The sequence below is a fragment of the Schistosoma haematobium genome, chromosome ZW, assembly GCF_000699445.3.
Source record: "Schistosoma haematobium chromosome ZW, whole genome shotgun sequence".
Taxonomy (NCBI): domain Eukaryota; kingdom Metazoa; phylum Platyhelminthes; class Trematoda; order Strigeidida; family Schistosomatidae; genus Schistosoma; species Schistosoma haematobium.
In genome coordinates, this window is record NC_067195.1 from 81,004,454 (window position 1) to 81,022,518 (window position 18,065).

Genomic DNA, 18,065 nt, shown 5'->3' on the forward strand with positions numbered 1-18,065 from the left:
ATTCCATTATATTAAATAAGAATTCTTGATAACTAGAAGTGTTTCCTAATAAAAAAACCGAACCGTTCGTAACACGTGTACAATACCAGGTAAAAGATTTCAAAATAAATTAAAAAATAATTAGTCAACATCTGTTAAAAAAACAAGTACGAAAAAGCGAACAATGAAAAATTTGGGTTTGAACTATCAATCATAACTCTAAAACAACAGAAAGGAAATTAATGACATTATCATCGAAACAAAAATAAACGATGAAAAAAAACCAAATCTAGTGAAAGAACCGCAGTAAAATCAAATTTGCCAAGTGGATATTTATATATCACTCCTCGTATATATGTGCCATAAGCGCACGCATGAACTCTGCTTGTGCTCTTAGTATGGTGGAAAAGTCTTCGACTCGTTCTTCTGAAAGAGAAATGTGGGATGTCAAAAAGGTGATATGTATATGGCGTTTAGTTTTTAACGAATAAAATCGCTGAATATACAGAGAAATAGATTCATTTTCAAATTTTACAAAATAGTGGCAATGACGATATAATTTGAACTATAGATATACCCTTTAACTTGTAGGTGAACCAGTAATTGTTAGTATTCCATTTGTGGTTACGTGAGACTTGACTACATTATTTGAAATAAACAAGGTGGGAAATGAAACGCAAATATCATTTAGAAAATACTACAACTATATAGATCAATAACATTACTCTACTTCATAATTGTCAACATCATATGTAGTCATATAATGAAATGAACTACATATAGTTGATGTTATCAGATATATCTTAGTGCAATGTTATACAATAAAGAGACTACTACTATGAAATCCTTTATGACTAGACTAATCTGAACATCAAAAGCGATCAGCATTGCAGAAACTAATTACTTTAAAGCTTCAATAAACTTAGCAATAGCTTGCGATCGTCAGCTTAGATTTACTGTTGAATCTTCTATGAAAGCTAATTAACCCTTAAAGTTTCAGGTTACTAAGACAAGTTTTAAGTGTTCAATATGCTAGAAATTTCAAAATCTACAGTTTATTTAGAAAAAAAGCAATATGTACATGAATTTTTTGATATAATTGTCTCTGTCTGCACAAAATGTAGGTGCTTACATCAATAGAATTAATTTCTTGAAGTCATTGCGAAAATAACTTTAGGAAAAAATGCTGAACTATTAAAAACTATTGGAAAAATGAGTTCTTTTTTAATTTGTTTAATGAATCAGTAACAAATTGGTATAAAAGGACAGTGGTATTTTTCCTCGCTGAGTAAATTTCTTTGTTTTGATCGTTTATTACGGATCAAGACTACTGTTTTTCACTTTAATTGCATTTATTTCAGTTAAAGTATTCGACTAAAGTATCGTTTTTTGCTGTTTTGTCGTTGGTACTCTTGAGTACTTCTTTTTCAACTGTATCTGTTAGTACTTTTGGTCCTAGCAATCTACAGCCCTTCACTTTTGGTCATTGATAATTTTTTTTGTTCTGAGTATCATCACAGTTTAAAAAAGAACCCCTCCTAAATGACCGGACAGTGTAAAAAAAGCAGTTGTCAACGTCCGGGTTGTCGTTATCCTGTTGAAAGCGGCATGCAGTGCGACGAGTGCAAAGGCTGGTACCACGAAGTTTGCACGAACTTAACGCCTGCTGCTTTCAAACGGTTCAGTAAGAAGGGTTGTGTGTGGCTTTGTCAACAGTGCTGCTCGGATGCAAACAGTTTGTTAACCGAGGCCATCTCACTGGTTGATGCTGCAAAGAAGTGTTTTAGCAAGCATAGTCGGGACGCGTCAAACAGCACTCGATCTGTCGACACGCAAATCAACGTGAAGGAAACTAAGGTTAGTCCGGTGATAGATGACTCACGCCCGTCAAGGAAGGAAAAGCAGTCTCCAAAGAGGCCTGCCTTTAAAAAAAGCTCAAGAAAAGTAGAGTCTTCTGTTCCCCGTCTCCCAGATGGGATCCAACAGGAAACACCTAGGAGCCGCAATCGCAAGGCTCGATCGGTTTCAAATGGTAAACATAACACGACCCCTCAGGTCGTCGACAACCCCCCAAAACCCAACACTAGGTTTGACGCAACTGTTATTGCTTCTACCAGCACCGTTGACGAATGGGTAAAGGTTGTAAGGAAGAAAAGTATTGATATAAAAGGGAAACCTGCCCCCGCAAAAGTGGTTGAAAAATCGAAAGCTGATCATAGCGACAGATCAGCTATTTTTCATAGAATTAAGGAGAGCGATAGCTCTGAACCTAAAGCTCGTTTTGAGCATGACATTGTACTGATTAGGCAGCTGCTTAATCAACTCATGCCTCAAAATATGACTGGGGTCACCTTGCTAAAGGTGTACAGACTAGGGAGTCTAACGGACTCGAAACCAAATCATTCCAGACTGCTTAAAGTAGTATTCGGCTCTTCGAACGAACGTGACCTAATTTTACAAAATGGACACAAATTAAAGGGTTCAGGAGTCTTTATCCGAAAGGACCTACCGTTGGCAGACCGTGTTAAAAGACGGGAAGCCGAGAAAGAACTACAACATAGGTTAGACGCTGGCGAAAAGGACCTAAAAATTGTAAATTTTCGGGTTGTAAGACTTCGACAGAGAATGATGCCGAAGCCACTCTGGGTGAAGCACGAAGGCACTTAAACAGGCTTCGGATCTGTTACACCAATGCACGAAGCTTACTTAATAAGCGATCGGAACTAGGTGTACAGATTGACTCTACAAAGCCAGATATAATCGCAGTGACAGAAACCTGCCTGACACAGGCTATAGATAGTATAGAACTTGATTTCGAGGGCTTTACGTTAGTAAGGGCCGACAGAACACAAAAGCGCAAAGGAGGGGGAGTAGCTCTATTCATTAGGAATGCTATCCCATTTACCATTATCGATAGTGTATCCCATGAGAGTGGGACGTGTGAATTAGTTAGTCTTCGCTTAAAATGCAAGGGACAAGAGCTGCTGATTGGTTTGGTCTATCGCAGTCCAAGCTGTGAGGCAAATGAGATCCTGTTAAGCAGTCTCAATACTTGGTCCCATAGTGGTCGATGTCTAATCCTAGGGGACTTTAATGCACCTATGGTAGACTGGGAAAATCTGCGAACTAAATCGTCGGAGAATTCTTTCGAGCAGGAACTAGTTGATGGGGTTATCACATGTGCTCTAGTGCAACATGTGAAAGAAGCGACAAGGTACGATCCGGACACTGAATCATCCTTATTAGATCTTATACTGACTCACTATGAGGATGATGTTGCGAACCTCCATCATATGCCACCCTTAGGTAAAAGTGACCACGCAGTTTTAACTTTCGACTTTCATATAACTGCCAGTCATGAGGACGCGTCAGTCCAGTCCAGACCCAACGTCTGGAAAGCAAACATACCAGACATCATGCACTCAGCATCGTTAATAGATTGGACAATAGACCCAGAGTCCTCCATTGAAACGGCCTGGGACGCATTTCGAAATTCATACTTAAAAGTTACCACACCTCACATCCCTTGGACTATACCAAAGGGGCCGAAAAACTCACCACCATGGTTCAGTAGGGAGGTCCGTATCCTTCTCCGTAAGAAAAGGAAAACGTGGGATATATTTAGGTTACTGGGGACTGATGAGTCAAAATCTCAGTATCGAAAGGCTCGGAACACTTGTGCCTCGACCCTCCGTAAGTCTAGAAAATTGTACGAAGAAAAACTTGTTAAGGAATCCATAGAATGTCCTAAACGCTTGTATTCCTATATAAACCAAAGGACAAGGAGAAAAGGAAATATTCCTGCTCTATGGGGAGACAGTACTGCTTCATCATTAGTGGAGGACGACTTTGGTAAGGCTCAAGCGTTCTCGAACTACTTTAGCAACGTGTATACCATAGAAGCGCCCTTCTCGTCAGCGTATACAGATCCCCCCATACATACACTGGATAGCGTGACCATTAAAGAACTCGATGTCTTTGGTCTGCTAAATAAGCTTGACATAGGTAAATCCACGGGGCCCGATGAATTACATCCTAGTATCTCGATAAAAACCGGATCCTCTCGGAGAAGCAGCACGGCTTCAGAATAGGTTATTCTTGTCTCACTAACTTATTAGTGGCTCGTGAAAGCTGGTGTGCTCTTAAGGACCAAAAGCTACCTGTAGACGTCGCCTTCATTGATTTCAGTAAAGCTTTTGATAAAGTTCCGCACAACCGGCTGTTATATAAGTTAAGAAAAGTCGGGATTGGAGGCAATTTATTGATGTGGATAAAAGACTTCTTAGTTGGGCGTCAACAAAGAGTTCGGGTGAACTCAAAGTTATCTAGCTGGGAAACTGTGCTTAGTGGAGTGCCCCAGGGTACAGTTTTGGGGCCAGTGCTATTCCTCTTGTATGTAAATGACCTTCCTCGTCTCCTATCATCATCGGTCTTGCTGTATGCTGACGATATCAAGATATGGAGAGCGATAAGAAGTGAAGGTGATAGCTTAGAACTTCAAAATGACCTGGAGAAATCATCTGAATGGTATCAAACATGGCAGTTGCCGATAAATACTTCCAAGTGTGTTGTGATGCATATCGGTCATCAAGGCACAGATACATACACGATGAATAACACTGAGCTACCTGTCGTCCAGACATATAATGACTTAGGAGTTATCGTTAGTCAAGACTTAAAGACTACTGCACACTGCCGTGCAATAGCCGCCAAAAGTTTTAGAACCTTATGGTCAATATGTAGGGCTTTTAGTCATGTCGACGCTAAGACGTTTTTGACTTTGTATACAGTGTTCGTTCGTCCTAAACTTGAGTACTTCATACAAGCGGCTAGCCCCTGCTTTAAAAAAGACAGTGAGCTTCTGGAAAAGGTTCAGAGAACGGCGACTAAGCTGGTTCCCGGAATAGCGAAGCTTCCGTATGAATCTCAACTGGCCAAGCTGAACCTTTTCCCGTTGTCATATCGCAGAACTAGAGGCGACTTGATTACAGTCTACAAATTGCTTAGTGATAAATTTGCACCTAACATGCCCTCATTTTTCTTGTCTTCCAAAACAGAGAATTTACGAGGACACTCCAAAAAAGTTCACAAGCCGAGAACAAATTACTTGTCAGCTGACTATCGACTTTCCCATCGAATCATCAACGAGTGGAATTCACTACCTCAGCACGTGGTTGAGGCTCCATCCGTCGACTCTTTCAAAAGAAAGTTGGATCAACTGAGACCACCATTGCCAGGACTAACATAGGCCATCGAGCCTCCTGTCCTTCCCAAACTGAAACTGAAACTGAATCGAATTTATGAATATGAAATAAATGGAAGGCTACAAATGATGGATTTTAATACAAGAGGTCTGCTTTCAAAGTTACTAAATAAACTTTATAAAAGCTAATACAAACCCGATTAAAACAAAATAAAACAGAAAATTTATTAACTCACCTAGTTCATCAGTCTCATACAGATCGACTATAACATCTTGAAAAGATCGAGCTAACTGATCTAGAAAAGCAGTTCGATCTTTTTCTTTTGTGGCTTGAAATGTAGCACTGACAAGATTAATAAGTTCTGTTAATTTTGCACGAATTTTCACCTAACCATAGATTAAAATATTAGGGATTATTATAATAATTATTGTGTAGATATGAATGGGCTATATATAGAGTAGTGTATTTAAATGTCTAACAGATGTAAAGCTGCAGCCCAAGTTTACTTTTCCTTTATGTCTATAAAAGGACACCGATATAAAGTTGTAACAACACGCCTCTGTTGTAATACATAAAGATATTGTCTGAAACAGCTGAAGTTCATCATCAATCCTGAATTTTGAGTCGATACCTCATGGAAACAGTATCTACGTATAAGGCTTCCCGTATTTCCTTTTGTTTATCGACATGACCCTCCAGAGCAAAAAGTGGAAGAATAGTACTGTTTGAAACCCTAGTTTTTTGTACGAAATACCTAACCTTCACTACCCTAATGCGGTCACTGATCATTTCAGTTTCCACAATCAATATTTAGACTGCGAGAAGGACACTTTGTAGTTCTCAAAACGGTTCAGTTGTTTAGATAATTTTAGGTTTTAGATTTTCTGAAAAATAATAGTGAAGTATTAAGGTATAAAATCAAATATACCTGAACTAAGCATAATGAAGTGAGAGTGACAGCAACTTCAGCAGTTTTTCCACTGCGGGCTTTATTCGTCACAGAAAGTAACGCTATTTCTGGTCCTACAAAGAAAAGACATAATAAATACAATGGTCGATAAAGTTAGACTTAATCCTAATCAACTGAGACGGATTGTAAACAGACTACAAATAAAGATGAACGACCCATAAGAAATATACCATATGGATACAAGCGTATTCTTTTAAGCTGTAGAAATATTACAGAAAAAACTGGAGATATATAGACTGGAATATACCGGTGTAACGTATCTCCGAATATCAATACAATGGCGAGAGTCGGAGAAGCCTCTCAACGACATCGTTAAATATACTTGTGCGACAACTAAACACACTTCAGACTTATTAATAAATTTCTATTATCATAGTTGAAATCACGAGTCGATCTAAGCTAGAACACCATTAAAAACCTGGAAGTACTGGACGGGCATTTCGTCCCAGTATGGAACTCCTCTGCAGCGCGCATCCACAAGGAGTCTCATACTAAGACGAAACGGCCGTCCATTGTTTTCAGTCGTGGTACAGCTTAGATCGACTCGTGATTTCAAATGTGAAAATACTACAATCTCTACTAATCTCCATACTGATAGGAATTTCTATTAGCCTGAAAAATATTTTTTCTTACAAATTTGTAATCATATTATCAGAAACTTTACATATAAATGACATATTTCATACAACTAATTTATTACACTGTTGTATAGGGTAGTAAGTTGGGCTGGTATATCTTTTTTAAAGGGTTTACAATTCAAGTGTGTACGAATTCGAAATGAACAAATAATTTACACTAAACAAAAAATACAAACCCGATGTATGCAATAGACACGCAACATTTTCTGCTAACCAATCCTCGGGTGTTATTGTAATTTGATCAATTATATTGATGATATCATCAGGTGCCCATAAACCAGAATGAAACATATTTGACAGGACACTTCCAAGCTCTCCAAAACAAGCAGATAATTGTTGAGAATCAGCAGCTGTATTTTCACACATTGTACGCCACATAAGATTCCCTAGTGTTTAAAACAAAATAATGGTTGTTTAAGAAGCATCAAGAAACTTAAATGCGAAATATTTACGTTAAATTTTTAAAAAAGTGGCTGAAAATAAAGATACCCTTCTTAAGTTTTATTTAGGGTCGGGTTGAACGGATAGATCTACAGCTAATCAAAACAGTATTTGCAATCATCGACCATATTGGTTTAGCTTATTGAAGAATGAGTTTTCGTAAAATATTCAAAACAGGCGTGTGGCTGATATTTCATTTAAGGATAAAATTTTTTATTTAGAACAAGAAATGTGAGGTCTGGTCATAACGCAAATAATAATGTGAGGAAACAGTTTTAATGTTCCCATAAAGTGGTCACTGGTTTTCTCTATAATTTATACATCTGTGGTAACCACTTTCATATAAAATTGTCCAGAAATAGTTTAGCTGGTATGGAAGCACTACAAACGGATAAGCAGGAGCAACACTTCCATCTTTCATTTCGTTTTATCAATAGTAGGTCTTCTGGAGCAACTTGTACTCAATAGTCCTAGTGATATTATTCGACGGTTTTAAAAATGAGTTGAAAAAAGATACAAATGTAGTTTTCGTTTGCCTTTGGCAATCTGCTGACAGTCACTGAATATGTCCTGCATTTCGTTAGTGATATATTGTAACTCATATGTATAGGTACTTCCGTTAAATTTACTAACATTGTTTTCAACAAACTAGGGTTATGAATGACTCTCTCATTATCAAAACACCCTTCTGATCCACGTACAATATTTTCTGAATACTATTGGTTTTTTCAATTAACAAATATTTATAAGGCTGAGATATTTTAATGTCGAAATTTCCAAATTTTATTACCAGTGTATGAATACAAAGTGCTTACGATGAGAATATAATGAAAATTTATTGGAAATTCCTAATCGTTTACAACTGCCATCATCCTATTAATTACACATATGTATATGATTTTCAATGAATGTTAAAAAAATCCCTACAGTTAATATTCCACGGGAAATTTGCTTCCCGGATATTTTCAGATATAATCTCATAATACTGATTTTTATGATACACAGCTAATAGAAGATTTAACAGAACTTAAAACTGATTAACAGAATTACCTCTATGTAATGGTCCATACAAAATAAATAAAATTCTAGCTTGATGATTGTACGAATAAGAATGGAGAATCTTCATCAAAATGTTTGAAGCTGGACAGAAATAATTATTTGTCAGTTTACTCGAGGAAGCTGGTAAATTCTGCGTGACCAAGGTTGAAAGTGATGACAACGAAGATCCTGCAACACCACTGTGAGTAATAAATAGTAGATTAATAATACTAAGGTGTAACAGAACCAACTTCTCAAAATAATTCTAATATCATTATTCTAAAGAGGTGAACTTAGATCCACAAAAATGTCCGGTAGGCATTATTGTTAACCATCACAAAGTAAAATGGTGAATTAAGAAGTATACATGCTAGACTGCAGTTCCTGATACTAGACGATGATAAATTTTACAAGAACTATTAACGTAGTAGCTATGGGAATCAAAATGTCGTTAAGATTAACTTGGTGTGTATTGCTGAGTTCAAACATTTTACATCTCTTCTAAAGCTAAGTTCCTAATTTTATGCATCAAAAAATACTGTTTTATTATTCGTGGATAGATGGAAAAGATTGCAAATTATACGGTTATGATAAGGGTGTCTAAGTGGTTAAATTACTTAATTTTCAGTCACAAAGTTTCAGGTTTCAGCCCTGCTCCATCTACTTCACTTTGAGCTGCTGGGTAGAGTCATTAGCATTCGCATTTAGAGTGTGATTCATACTCGAGTACTTAGAGAATCAGTTGATTTCAACACTAGCGACGGAAATATCAAGATGGCAGATATTACTGTTTACGCAACATGACAACCTTCCAGAAAGAAACCGGGACCAAAAACAAGACCACCAGCCAGAAGCATGGGTTTCCTATCTAATATAACATTATCACATTTGCTTGAGCGACCTATGCTCCTTCACGAGGAGTAACAGGTGTAAGTAAGTAAGTACATTTGCTTGATCACTGGGTGGTGATCAATGTCACGTGTATCAAGTCCTTCTTAGTGCAGATCGGATGCTATCGACCAATTTGCAACGTGGCCGTTAGTCTATGTGATTCGACATTACGTGCACTATGTTAAGATTAGATGGTAGTTGGAGGTAGTCAACAGGAAACCCTGGACCCGGGTTTCGTGCTACTTGGCACTCGTCAGCAAGGTGTACCTGCAATCTTGAGGGAACAGTGATCAATCGGTTGTGATTACATCTCAGTCCTACAGATCGGTCGCGGCCCGGATAGTCAAGTGGTAACGTCCCTGACTGTAAAGCTGGGTGACACTGGATCGAATCTGTCAGGGAGTACCAGTTCCCTCAAGACTACAGGTACAATTTGCTGAAGTGCCAAGTAGTACGAAACCCAGGTCCAGGGATTCCTATTGACTACCTCCCCAACCACCATCTGATACAACAGTATGTTTATACACAAAGTACTACGCAAGAGAATAAACGTTGAATAAAATAGAGTGATTGGAAGACAGATTTCGTAGATTATATAAGTCCTAGTGATTTTAAGAGCTAAATATATGGTTTAATTCTTGTTTGATAAATCAAATAAACTGACAAGAAACTAGAATTAAAATTTGATTAATTGAGTATGGGAATAAATAATAGCTAGCAACTATCTTGTATACATACACAGACCCTTATTTAGCAAGTAACTGTAATATAATCATTTCTGTTCTTAATGTTTTCCAAATGCTGTATACCAGCCATTCAGTCATACGCAACTTAGAACCTGTAACATGTGTACATCGTTTCAAGTTGATATACCCTATTAGCACAGCGAGAAGAAATCTTCAGAATAAATCCCAGAGTGGTGCAGGTAGTAACAGTGTTAGGGATGATATAAAAATTCAGGCATAGAAGACATGATTCGAGAAAATACAGGATAATGAGAGAATAATAAAATTACAAGGTGATTTAGAAACTAGGGTCTGGGAAAAAAACAAAGAATGGATGCACCTGCACCATTGCGAACGTTGTTGAATCATATCATTTAAAGTCTCTAACCATTAGTTACGATTATGATGTGGATCCAAAACAGTTAATCTGCACCTGAGTGTCTTAGTACAACAGTTAGCGTGTTTACGAACTGATGCCAGGTCTTGGTTTGACCGCTCCTATTATTACAACAAACTACTATTATTCAAGCCATCCTCGTCTGTCGAGGTAGTCGGGAGGTGGTCACATGTAATACATTTTCGACAAAAGTTACCTACCTCATTAGTCGATTTGTCATCCTTAACCAGTACCCTGCGTCTAACTTCATAACTGCTTACTCAGAAATCCCAAAATGCACGGGTAATAGTTTACTGACCTTTATAAACCCAATATTAATAACCTAGGAATCACTATTTAAAGGCTGTCTTTCCCAGACACAAAGTAGAATGAAGAGAACTGCTGTGCAGTATATTCGTCCCGTAGCTCAGATGGATATCTCGGCTTCATCACAAGTAGGCGAAACACAACAGCTTTTTGGGTTCGTGACGAGGTTTCGTTAGACACCAAGCACTAGTGAGACTACCAAGACCAGTGAATCGACGATGAAAGCGTTATCTCTAAAATCATGTCTATGACAAAGTTAAATAAAAATGGAGCGAGCGAACAACACTGACGAACACTTCTCGAAGAACCTGTTTTCGATGACAGTTCATCATAAGCTCTGACTCGACCAATAGTATTCGGGAACAAAACCCTTATAATGTTAACCCTATTTTTTGGCACGCCTCGCAATGACAGGTACTGTCATAAAACCTGTCTATTTACGTGATTGAACGCTATCCAAATGTCATTCTCTAGCTGTTCCTGAAATATATTTTTAACTTGTCCATCATCAAGTTAAACTCCAAAGTGTTTTCTTGATGTGGCTTTTCTACATTCAGTGATGCATAGACAAATACATGCTGGCAGGTGTTATTTTATCAGATACTAGCCATCCCCTTCACTCTTATCTTTCTCCTTGTATATCTTCTGGTAGAACGAGACGTAATTACGTTAAAATCCATGCACGCAAGGAAAAGTATAAAAGTTCTATAATACCTTACCTAGCAAATATACTCTGCGACGAACAGGTTGTTAGGATTTACCTAGTCAATAACTTACATTCTTAACATGTCTTTAATTTAAAAAAAGTTTGTACAGTTATTTTTTGGTTCTTTTTTTAATATTTTATACATATATATATTTTTTAAAAACTTTTTTTAAATTTCTTTTTGTATTTGCTACTGCCTTTTTGTTCGTTGTTCAGTAAGTAACTTGTTGAAATACCCTGTGCTGAGAATTCTATATTGTACCAAAATATAATATTGAATAAAGCCATTAATAATAATAATAATAATAATAATAATAATAATAATGCTTGATCTAGAGGATGACTTGAGACTAAACATGTGCTACGGAGTGATTGACAGTCCCTAATCGAGCCCCTCCAACGATGGTTAATAATAATATGATCTATCGAGTCCATTTATGAGTCGACTGTGGAGGTCGGCACGTCAAACGATATTCCTCATTATGTTTAAAGTTAGTGTTTGTCAGAAACGGACGATTTTCTGGGCATAGTTGCAATAGATGATTGCCGTTATCTGTTCAACAAGCTGCGACACTGTAAGACCCGCCTAAGTGTCGATTTGATTTGGTTTACCAACTCGAGCCTTAAAATCACCTGCCATTATTACCACATCAGAACTCTTAGTGTTTTGAAGGAGGTTAGGTAGCTTTCTATACAATTCAGCTTCATATGAACTGCAATTAGTGGGAGCATAGGCAGAGATAACAAGAAGACAATATCTTATTTTTCTATGTTTTCTAGTTCTTACTGTCCCGTTTAGTTGAACAGCGCGCAAGCGACTACTTACTGGAATCCACTATAACAGAGTCTGTTCTGCTCTTTAAGGTATCGCTATACCTACACCAGCAAGAACACACTAAATAGCAGTGAGGTCTCCGGATACTCTATGTGCAAATCGTATCGATTATTTATACCGACAAGATGAGGTCAAATGAATGAATGCACTTGGATTGTACATGAACGCTTCAAAGACGTAGCAAACACCGATGGTGTATGATTCTAGAGCTCTTGCTAAAGACACCTGTTGTCCTATCTGACACTAGGTCCGAACATTATAAGCTCCAATATATAGTTTATAGCGTGATTTCAGGAAGACCGGGAATAACATTTTGTGAACTCAAATCATTAGCATTGGTGGACTGTGATCATAAAGATCTAGAAGGGTTAGTTATAGGGATAAAAGGATTATTAAGGGATAATGGAGGGATTCAGTCGTGAACAAGATGATCTCGGGTGCTGATAGGGATATGAAGGTGTTCATCACTTCCCGGATGTCCACAACTTGGGAGGACATTTCTCCTTGAGGGATCTGAAAAGGAAGATGAATTGGTGGTGGTCTCAGTGTCCTGAGGGCTCAAGGATCAACCACTTGATGCCGACCACGCAGGGCCTAAGTATGGGAACGTTTATGATGTGCTAGCTCTGCACTTCAAAGCTCATTATATATATGACAAACCGTTTAATATCCACATTTGCAAATAGTTATAGATATAAAGTTCTACAAAACCAAAATAACTAATAATAACAAACGAATAAACCATATTCTAGAATAAGTACACTAACCGCGGCAATTGTGTGAGTGTTAATAAATCATCCGATGAAAATCCATTGTCACTGTAATTGCTAGATGAGGAGACTGAAGTCAGTAGGGAATTATCAGAGGGATATCTAGGTGATACATGATAACTGATTGTTTCATGGGTCCAAGAAGTCTTTGAATGGGCTTCAGATGGATGTAGATTTTGAAGTGCGTCATACTGAATAGTTAAGGAACAGTTATCCGATGATAAATATTGCTTAGTATTGGAAATGGATGACGATGGTGAGTTGATCTCATCATACATTTGTGGTAACGCATTAGGGTCTAAAAACGTTTTTCTCAGGAAAAGGCGAAGCGTCAGTTCAGATTGTGGATCTACACCTGAAGCAATAAAGAGCTTAGACACAAATGTTTCTTGCAAAGTCAACAAAAAAGGGCGAATCCACAAAACTATGTTTATCATCTAAACTCTTAGGACTACTTAAGTTAAATGTACACTCGGTAAGTAAATTATTGAGGGGAAAAACCGATTAATTCTATGAAAATCGTATGGATCTACAATTTTTCAAGGAATTAAATCTAAGTCCTGAATGTAATCCACATTCCAATTATGAATATTTATTTTGGTGAAATCAACATAACCACGAGTTATTCTAAGTAAAACAGCACAGTGACAAACACCGGAGTTAAGACAGCAAAATAATGCTGTGTATTTGAAGTTTAGTATTTATTTGGATATTTCTTTAGGTCGACCGACATTGTAACCTGTTATGTTATGTTTTGATTTTATGTCTATAAGAAACAATCAAGAAGTATATATTCTCATATAAAGATGTCTGGTCGAAAAACGATCTAAATTCCAAATTTTAAATAAATTACTATAAAAATAAGCGGATAGTTGAAATTTATGAATATTTTAGAGCCTCTGAGAATATGATATATTTATATTTCTTCTAGTAAATAAAACAACCGTTGTTTAGTAAAATAAAAAAAGTGCAGTTCTCTGCTATACCATTCCACCCATTCTTGGGTAGAAAAAGCACGTAACTGGTCAACATGAAATAATTCAAGCATACTTAATGGCCATTCGATGTCGTTTTATATTTCAGTTATCTGCCTACAATCACCTTGATCGTCTTTTAAGAATGTTTACGACTTATGTTAGACCACTTAGTGTATCGCAAGTGATCGCAAAGTAGAAAAGTTGTTTAATAAGTGTTTGATATCAGTATTAAATAGGTAGGTTATCGTAGCTTTTCGTTTTTTTAACAGACAATATTAGATGTTGCTATTTCACAACTATTAAGATTACTCAGGATATAGACAAGGAGACTTAATTTATAATGGAAGCCAAACATAAGCACACAAATTGGTGACAACGCATGAAATCTTACCTTTCAAATAAGATGACAATGTAAGTATGATTGTGAAGGCTAATTTTAAGATGAACAGATTATTTTCCTTCAAATCATCTTTTAGGAATAACTAATTTCAAGAAACTGATACAGTTGGTTTCTCATTTTTATTTTTGAAAGCTCTTCTTATTTCAACCAATTGCAACTTCTACAGAACGTTTATTAGTCTAGGTTCACGAATGTCTTAATTAATTTAACGTTTTTACTCGTTCATGTCTACTTCGCTTTAGCGTTTACTATGCTAAGCAACTGAGAAAAATCCATAGGAATGCTTTTTCTTATTAATGGTCAACCGGGATAAACTCCTTTACATTGGTTTTCATTTCAAATACACACATTTACTAACTCATTGATACATACATAGGATTTCTAGATTATTTTTTAGAGGAACTAGAGACTGTTTTAGCACAGATCGTTTAGTTATTATCAGCTGATAGAATTTCCATATAAAAAAATAACAAAAATGGAACAGAACAAATATAATCACGTAAAATTGTGATACGATAGTAGTCTTCTCCAGTTTGTCTCTTACGAAAAGTGACACTGGCCATGACAGTTTTATGTACACCAGATAAACTAAAAGTAGACAACGGACAAACAAAAACATCGAACGGCTACCTGGTCTCTGACAGATCAAACTTGATAGACGAAACCAGAAGTTCCCATTAAAGCATACATGCACAAGAGTGTGAAAAACCCGCTGAATATTTTGTTCTGGCCACCCAAAGATAAATTCTTTCAAGAAAACGCCATACAAAAGTAAGGCCAAACATTTTAACGGACCTATGGGACAGATGCTTGGATAATAGTCTGGTTCCTGTAGATTCTGACTAGTCCTGGAAGACTCTTCTAGATTCGGCATATGCTAAAACAAAGATTATTTATTTATTCGAAAACATAAACATTGGTACCAGGGGCACCAAATATATATGCTCCACATAAACAAAGATAATTGAGTTGGAAACTTTTAACCATCAGACATAAAAGTAATAGACACTGACGATTATCAGATGGGTGTAAAACGGTTGCGAGATAAAGTATAGTTGTGCTTGAAGCTGTAGAAGCTAGCACGAGTTTCAGTATCCTACATCAAACGCTTGTTGACGTCAAGACCTAAGAAAACTCATTGAAGTTTGACCCTTTTTCAATAGAAATATACTTCAGTGGTGGGTCAGGATAGAATGAAGAACAGGACGAGGGACATTAAAGTATAGGATTACCAAATGCTGTATAATAAAATTCGAAGTGCAGTATACGTGCCAATAACAATTTTAATCCAGACATCGAATATCACATAAACCTACTAGAAACCTTTTGTTCAGTATGAGGTTTTCTTATCCAATTATTCAATTAGAGGTAAAGCTTTAACTTTCTGGTGATTTTCCAATTCAAACAAACTATATAGAGCATTTATCAAATCACCTGTCAACAAAGTGAGGAGAGGGCAAAAATGTTAGGGTCACCTATTCTTGAAAGTGAAAAAGCTACCTATTTAGTGTTGCAGAAATCCAACCAACCTTTTATTAATTAGTGATGTGAACCAAAAAAACAGGAAACAGGGTGAATTTCGTTATTGTGGGTAGTACTAGTTGAGAGCTTTGTGGGTTGTCACTCTCGTGAATTCCTCTATAAAAACATGACATATGGTACTGTAGTCTCAAAATGCTTGATACAACATCAGGTCTTTTCGATCTTTTCTTATGTGCATTAAAAAAGTATACAAAACCTATTTTGCCATAAGCAAAAAAGCTTCCAAAAATGAAATAAAAACGCAGGTCCAGTAACAATTTGAATATGCGATTAGCACTCAACTAGTGTCAACTCAGTATGGAACACCAAAAACAGAAGGAAATATTAGTTTGAAAAAAGCAACTTACTCTACGTAAACTACACTCCAAAAACTGGAGTTTACGGCAAAGTGGTTGATTTTGATAGATTCTACGGAATAGATTTCCTAGTGCTATCATAAATAGCGCCGAACTCACCAGCGTGTTTGTACAACGTAACGGTGAATCTAGAATTGAAGGCCGAGTGTAGTTCGTGATTATGTGGGTCGTAAAACTGTGATAACTGTGGACACCGACTACTGTCGCAGTACTTTTCAATCGTAAGTTGAAAGTCCTTGGAAACTTCCCAAAGATTTACCAGGTCGCTGACTAAGAATATATGAAGCTTTACAGAGGAATACTTTCGACTAGTGAGAGTATCTGACACTTGATATCAAAGGGTAAGATTGAGATTCCAGAAAGGCATCTGTAAGAACTAGATGAATCTGAAAAGTGATGTCTTAGTTGCTTCCTTCCAGGACCACATAGCCCGAGTGTTGCGTTTGTGCACCGCTTCATTAAGCGGAATCAAGTTATTGATTTGGATACAGCGCTTTTTGTGATTAAAAGCAATTTCCCAGTTGATTAAGTGCGCTTAAGCTGACATTAGCAGATACGTATATCGAAAAAACACAGTCAAACACAATATTAGCTTACATCTTATTCTGTATTTTTGTTACACTCACGCGTGTTATTCAAACGGGACAGTGATATTTTTCCTTTGAGTAGTTTTCACAGTATTGATCGTTAAATTACAGATGAAGACAGCTGTTTTTGCTTTAATTGAATGCTTTCAGTTAAAGTAATCCCCAAAAGTACAGCTTTTTCTCTGGAGAGATTTATTATCAGTACTTAACGAGTGCTGGTACATGGAACTAAAGGCACTGGTACTTAGACTTCGGCGTTGAATATAACTTCGAGCATTGTTTGTATCCATAGGTTTTAAGATCTTTCTGTAGCTACTGAAGTCGGATTTTTTAGTGTTTCTTTGTTTTATTTTATATGGAGGCATAAAACAAATCTTTGGCGCAATTGAAACGTCGTTTTTGTAGACCAGCATGCTATTTCTCGGTCGATGAGGGGATGCAACAAATGGTATCACAATGTGTGCACCGGACTCATCCCGGTCGCATATAAACGGTGCTGTGAGCCATTATCACGTTGGTTGTGTAAAACATATTGTTCTACTAAGTCTCTGGTGATTCTGGAGGTGATCGATCTACTAAACTTAGCTAGGAAATTGCCCTCTGATAAACAGGCAGTAGCAGATGAACAGAACTCTGATTTCGAGGAAATTGAGAGCGTTATTATAAGCTCAGCTCTAGACTTAAATAAAGCCATAAAGGTGGACCTCATCAGGGAAACAGATAGGCATATGGATGTAGGCATTGTTACAAGGAGAAAGAATGAGCGCGCTGAGAAGAAACTATCTATAAACAGTACTGAGGCATGGGAGTCTGCGAGTTCAGTCCCGGACTCACACATCAATGTAAAACAAACTATAGCGGAGCCAAGGCTGAGCAATGTGGAGTAAGTGATCAAGAGACAAAATAAGGCAAATGAGCGGCTCACAGTTACACCTAAGAAAAGAAAAGTAAGAAAACAGATCGTAACCTGCGTTTGACGCTGGATTAAAATCAAGGCACAAGGGAGAGATGATTTCAGGGACTAAAAGTTCACAACGTGTCGATACAGACCTCGCTATGAGGTCAGTAATTTTCATAAGTTAAGAGGACCTTCCGATAATGAACCAAAAGCTATATTTGAGCACGGCCTCAGTCATGTTAAGCCCTTAGTGGGCAAGCTACTTCTAGAAACAGTTTCAGGGGTCGGCATCTGTAAGCTTTATAGAATAGGATAAATGTGGATTATGAAAGTCCTCAGAAAAGCCGTCTCTTAAAGTTTACATTTGCCTCGGTTAAAGAAATGTAACTCACGTAAACTGATTGG

The 18,065-nt window shown here is 37.1% G+C and overlaps 1 protein-coding gene across 2 annotated transcripts; it reads right to left on the reverse strand.

The window, feature by feature from the left end:
• Positions 1-27: 27 nt before the first annotated feature.
• Positions 28-16,920, reverse strand: FBXO47_1 (F-box protein 47). Of its 2 annotated transcripts, XM_051212439.1 has the most exons (10): positions 16,478-16,920; positions 16,275-16,445; positions 16,167-16,243; positions 14,908-15,154; positions 12,898-13,255; positions 8,283-8,470; positions 6,968-7,177; positions 6,112-6,206; positions 5,419-5,569; positions 260-405 (listed from the first exon to the last, which is right to left on the reverse strand). In XM_051212439.1, the coding sequence occupies exons 1-10, from the start codon at positions 16,632-16,634 to the stop codon at positions 320-322; spliced, it is 1,740 nt and encodes a 579-aa protein (XP_051072625.1). In that variant the 5' UTR covers positions 16,635-16,920; the 3' UTR covers positions 260-319. The 2 variants fall into 2 exon arrangements, with proteins under 2 accessions (XP_051072624.1, XP_051072625.1); XM_051212440.1 differs by having other exon boundaries at positions 28-405; positions 16,167-16,445.
• Between the last annotated feature and the right edge of the window lie 1,145 nt (positions 16,921-18,065).

Coding starts and splice junctions, on each gene's coding strand:
- FBXO47_1 (XM_051212439.1), bottom strand. CDS start 16,634: ATGAAGCGGTGCACAAACGCAACACTCGGGCTATGTGGTCCTGGAAGG. Junction 15,155..16,166: donor TGGAGTGTAGTTTACGTAGA/GTAAGTTGCTTT, acceptor TCTTTGTTTTAG/CATATGCCGAATCTAGAAGA. Junction 406..5,418: donor GTATGAGACTGATGAACTAG/GTGAGTTAATAA, acceptor TTTCTCTTTCAG/AAGAACGAGTCGAAGACTTT.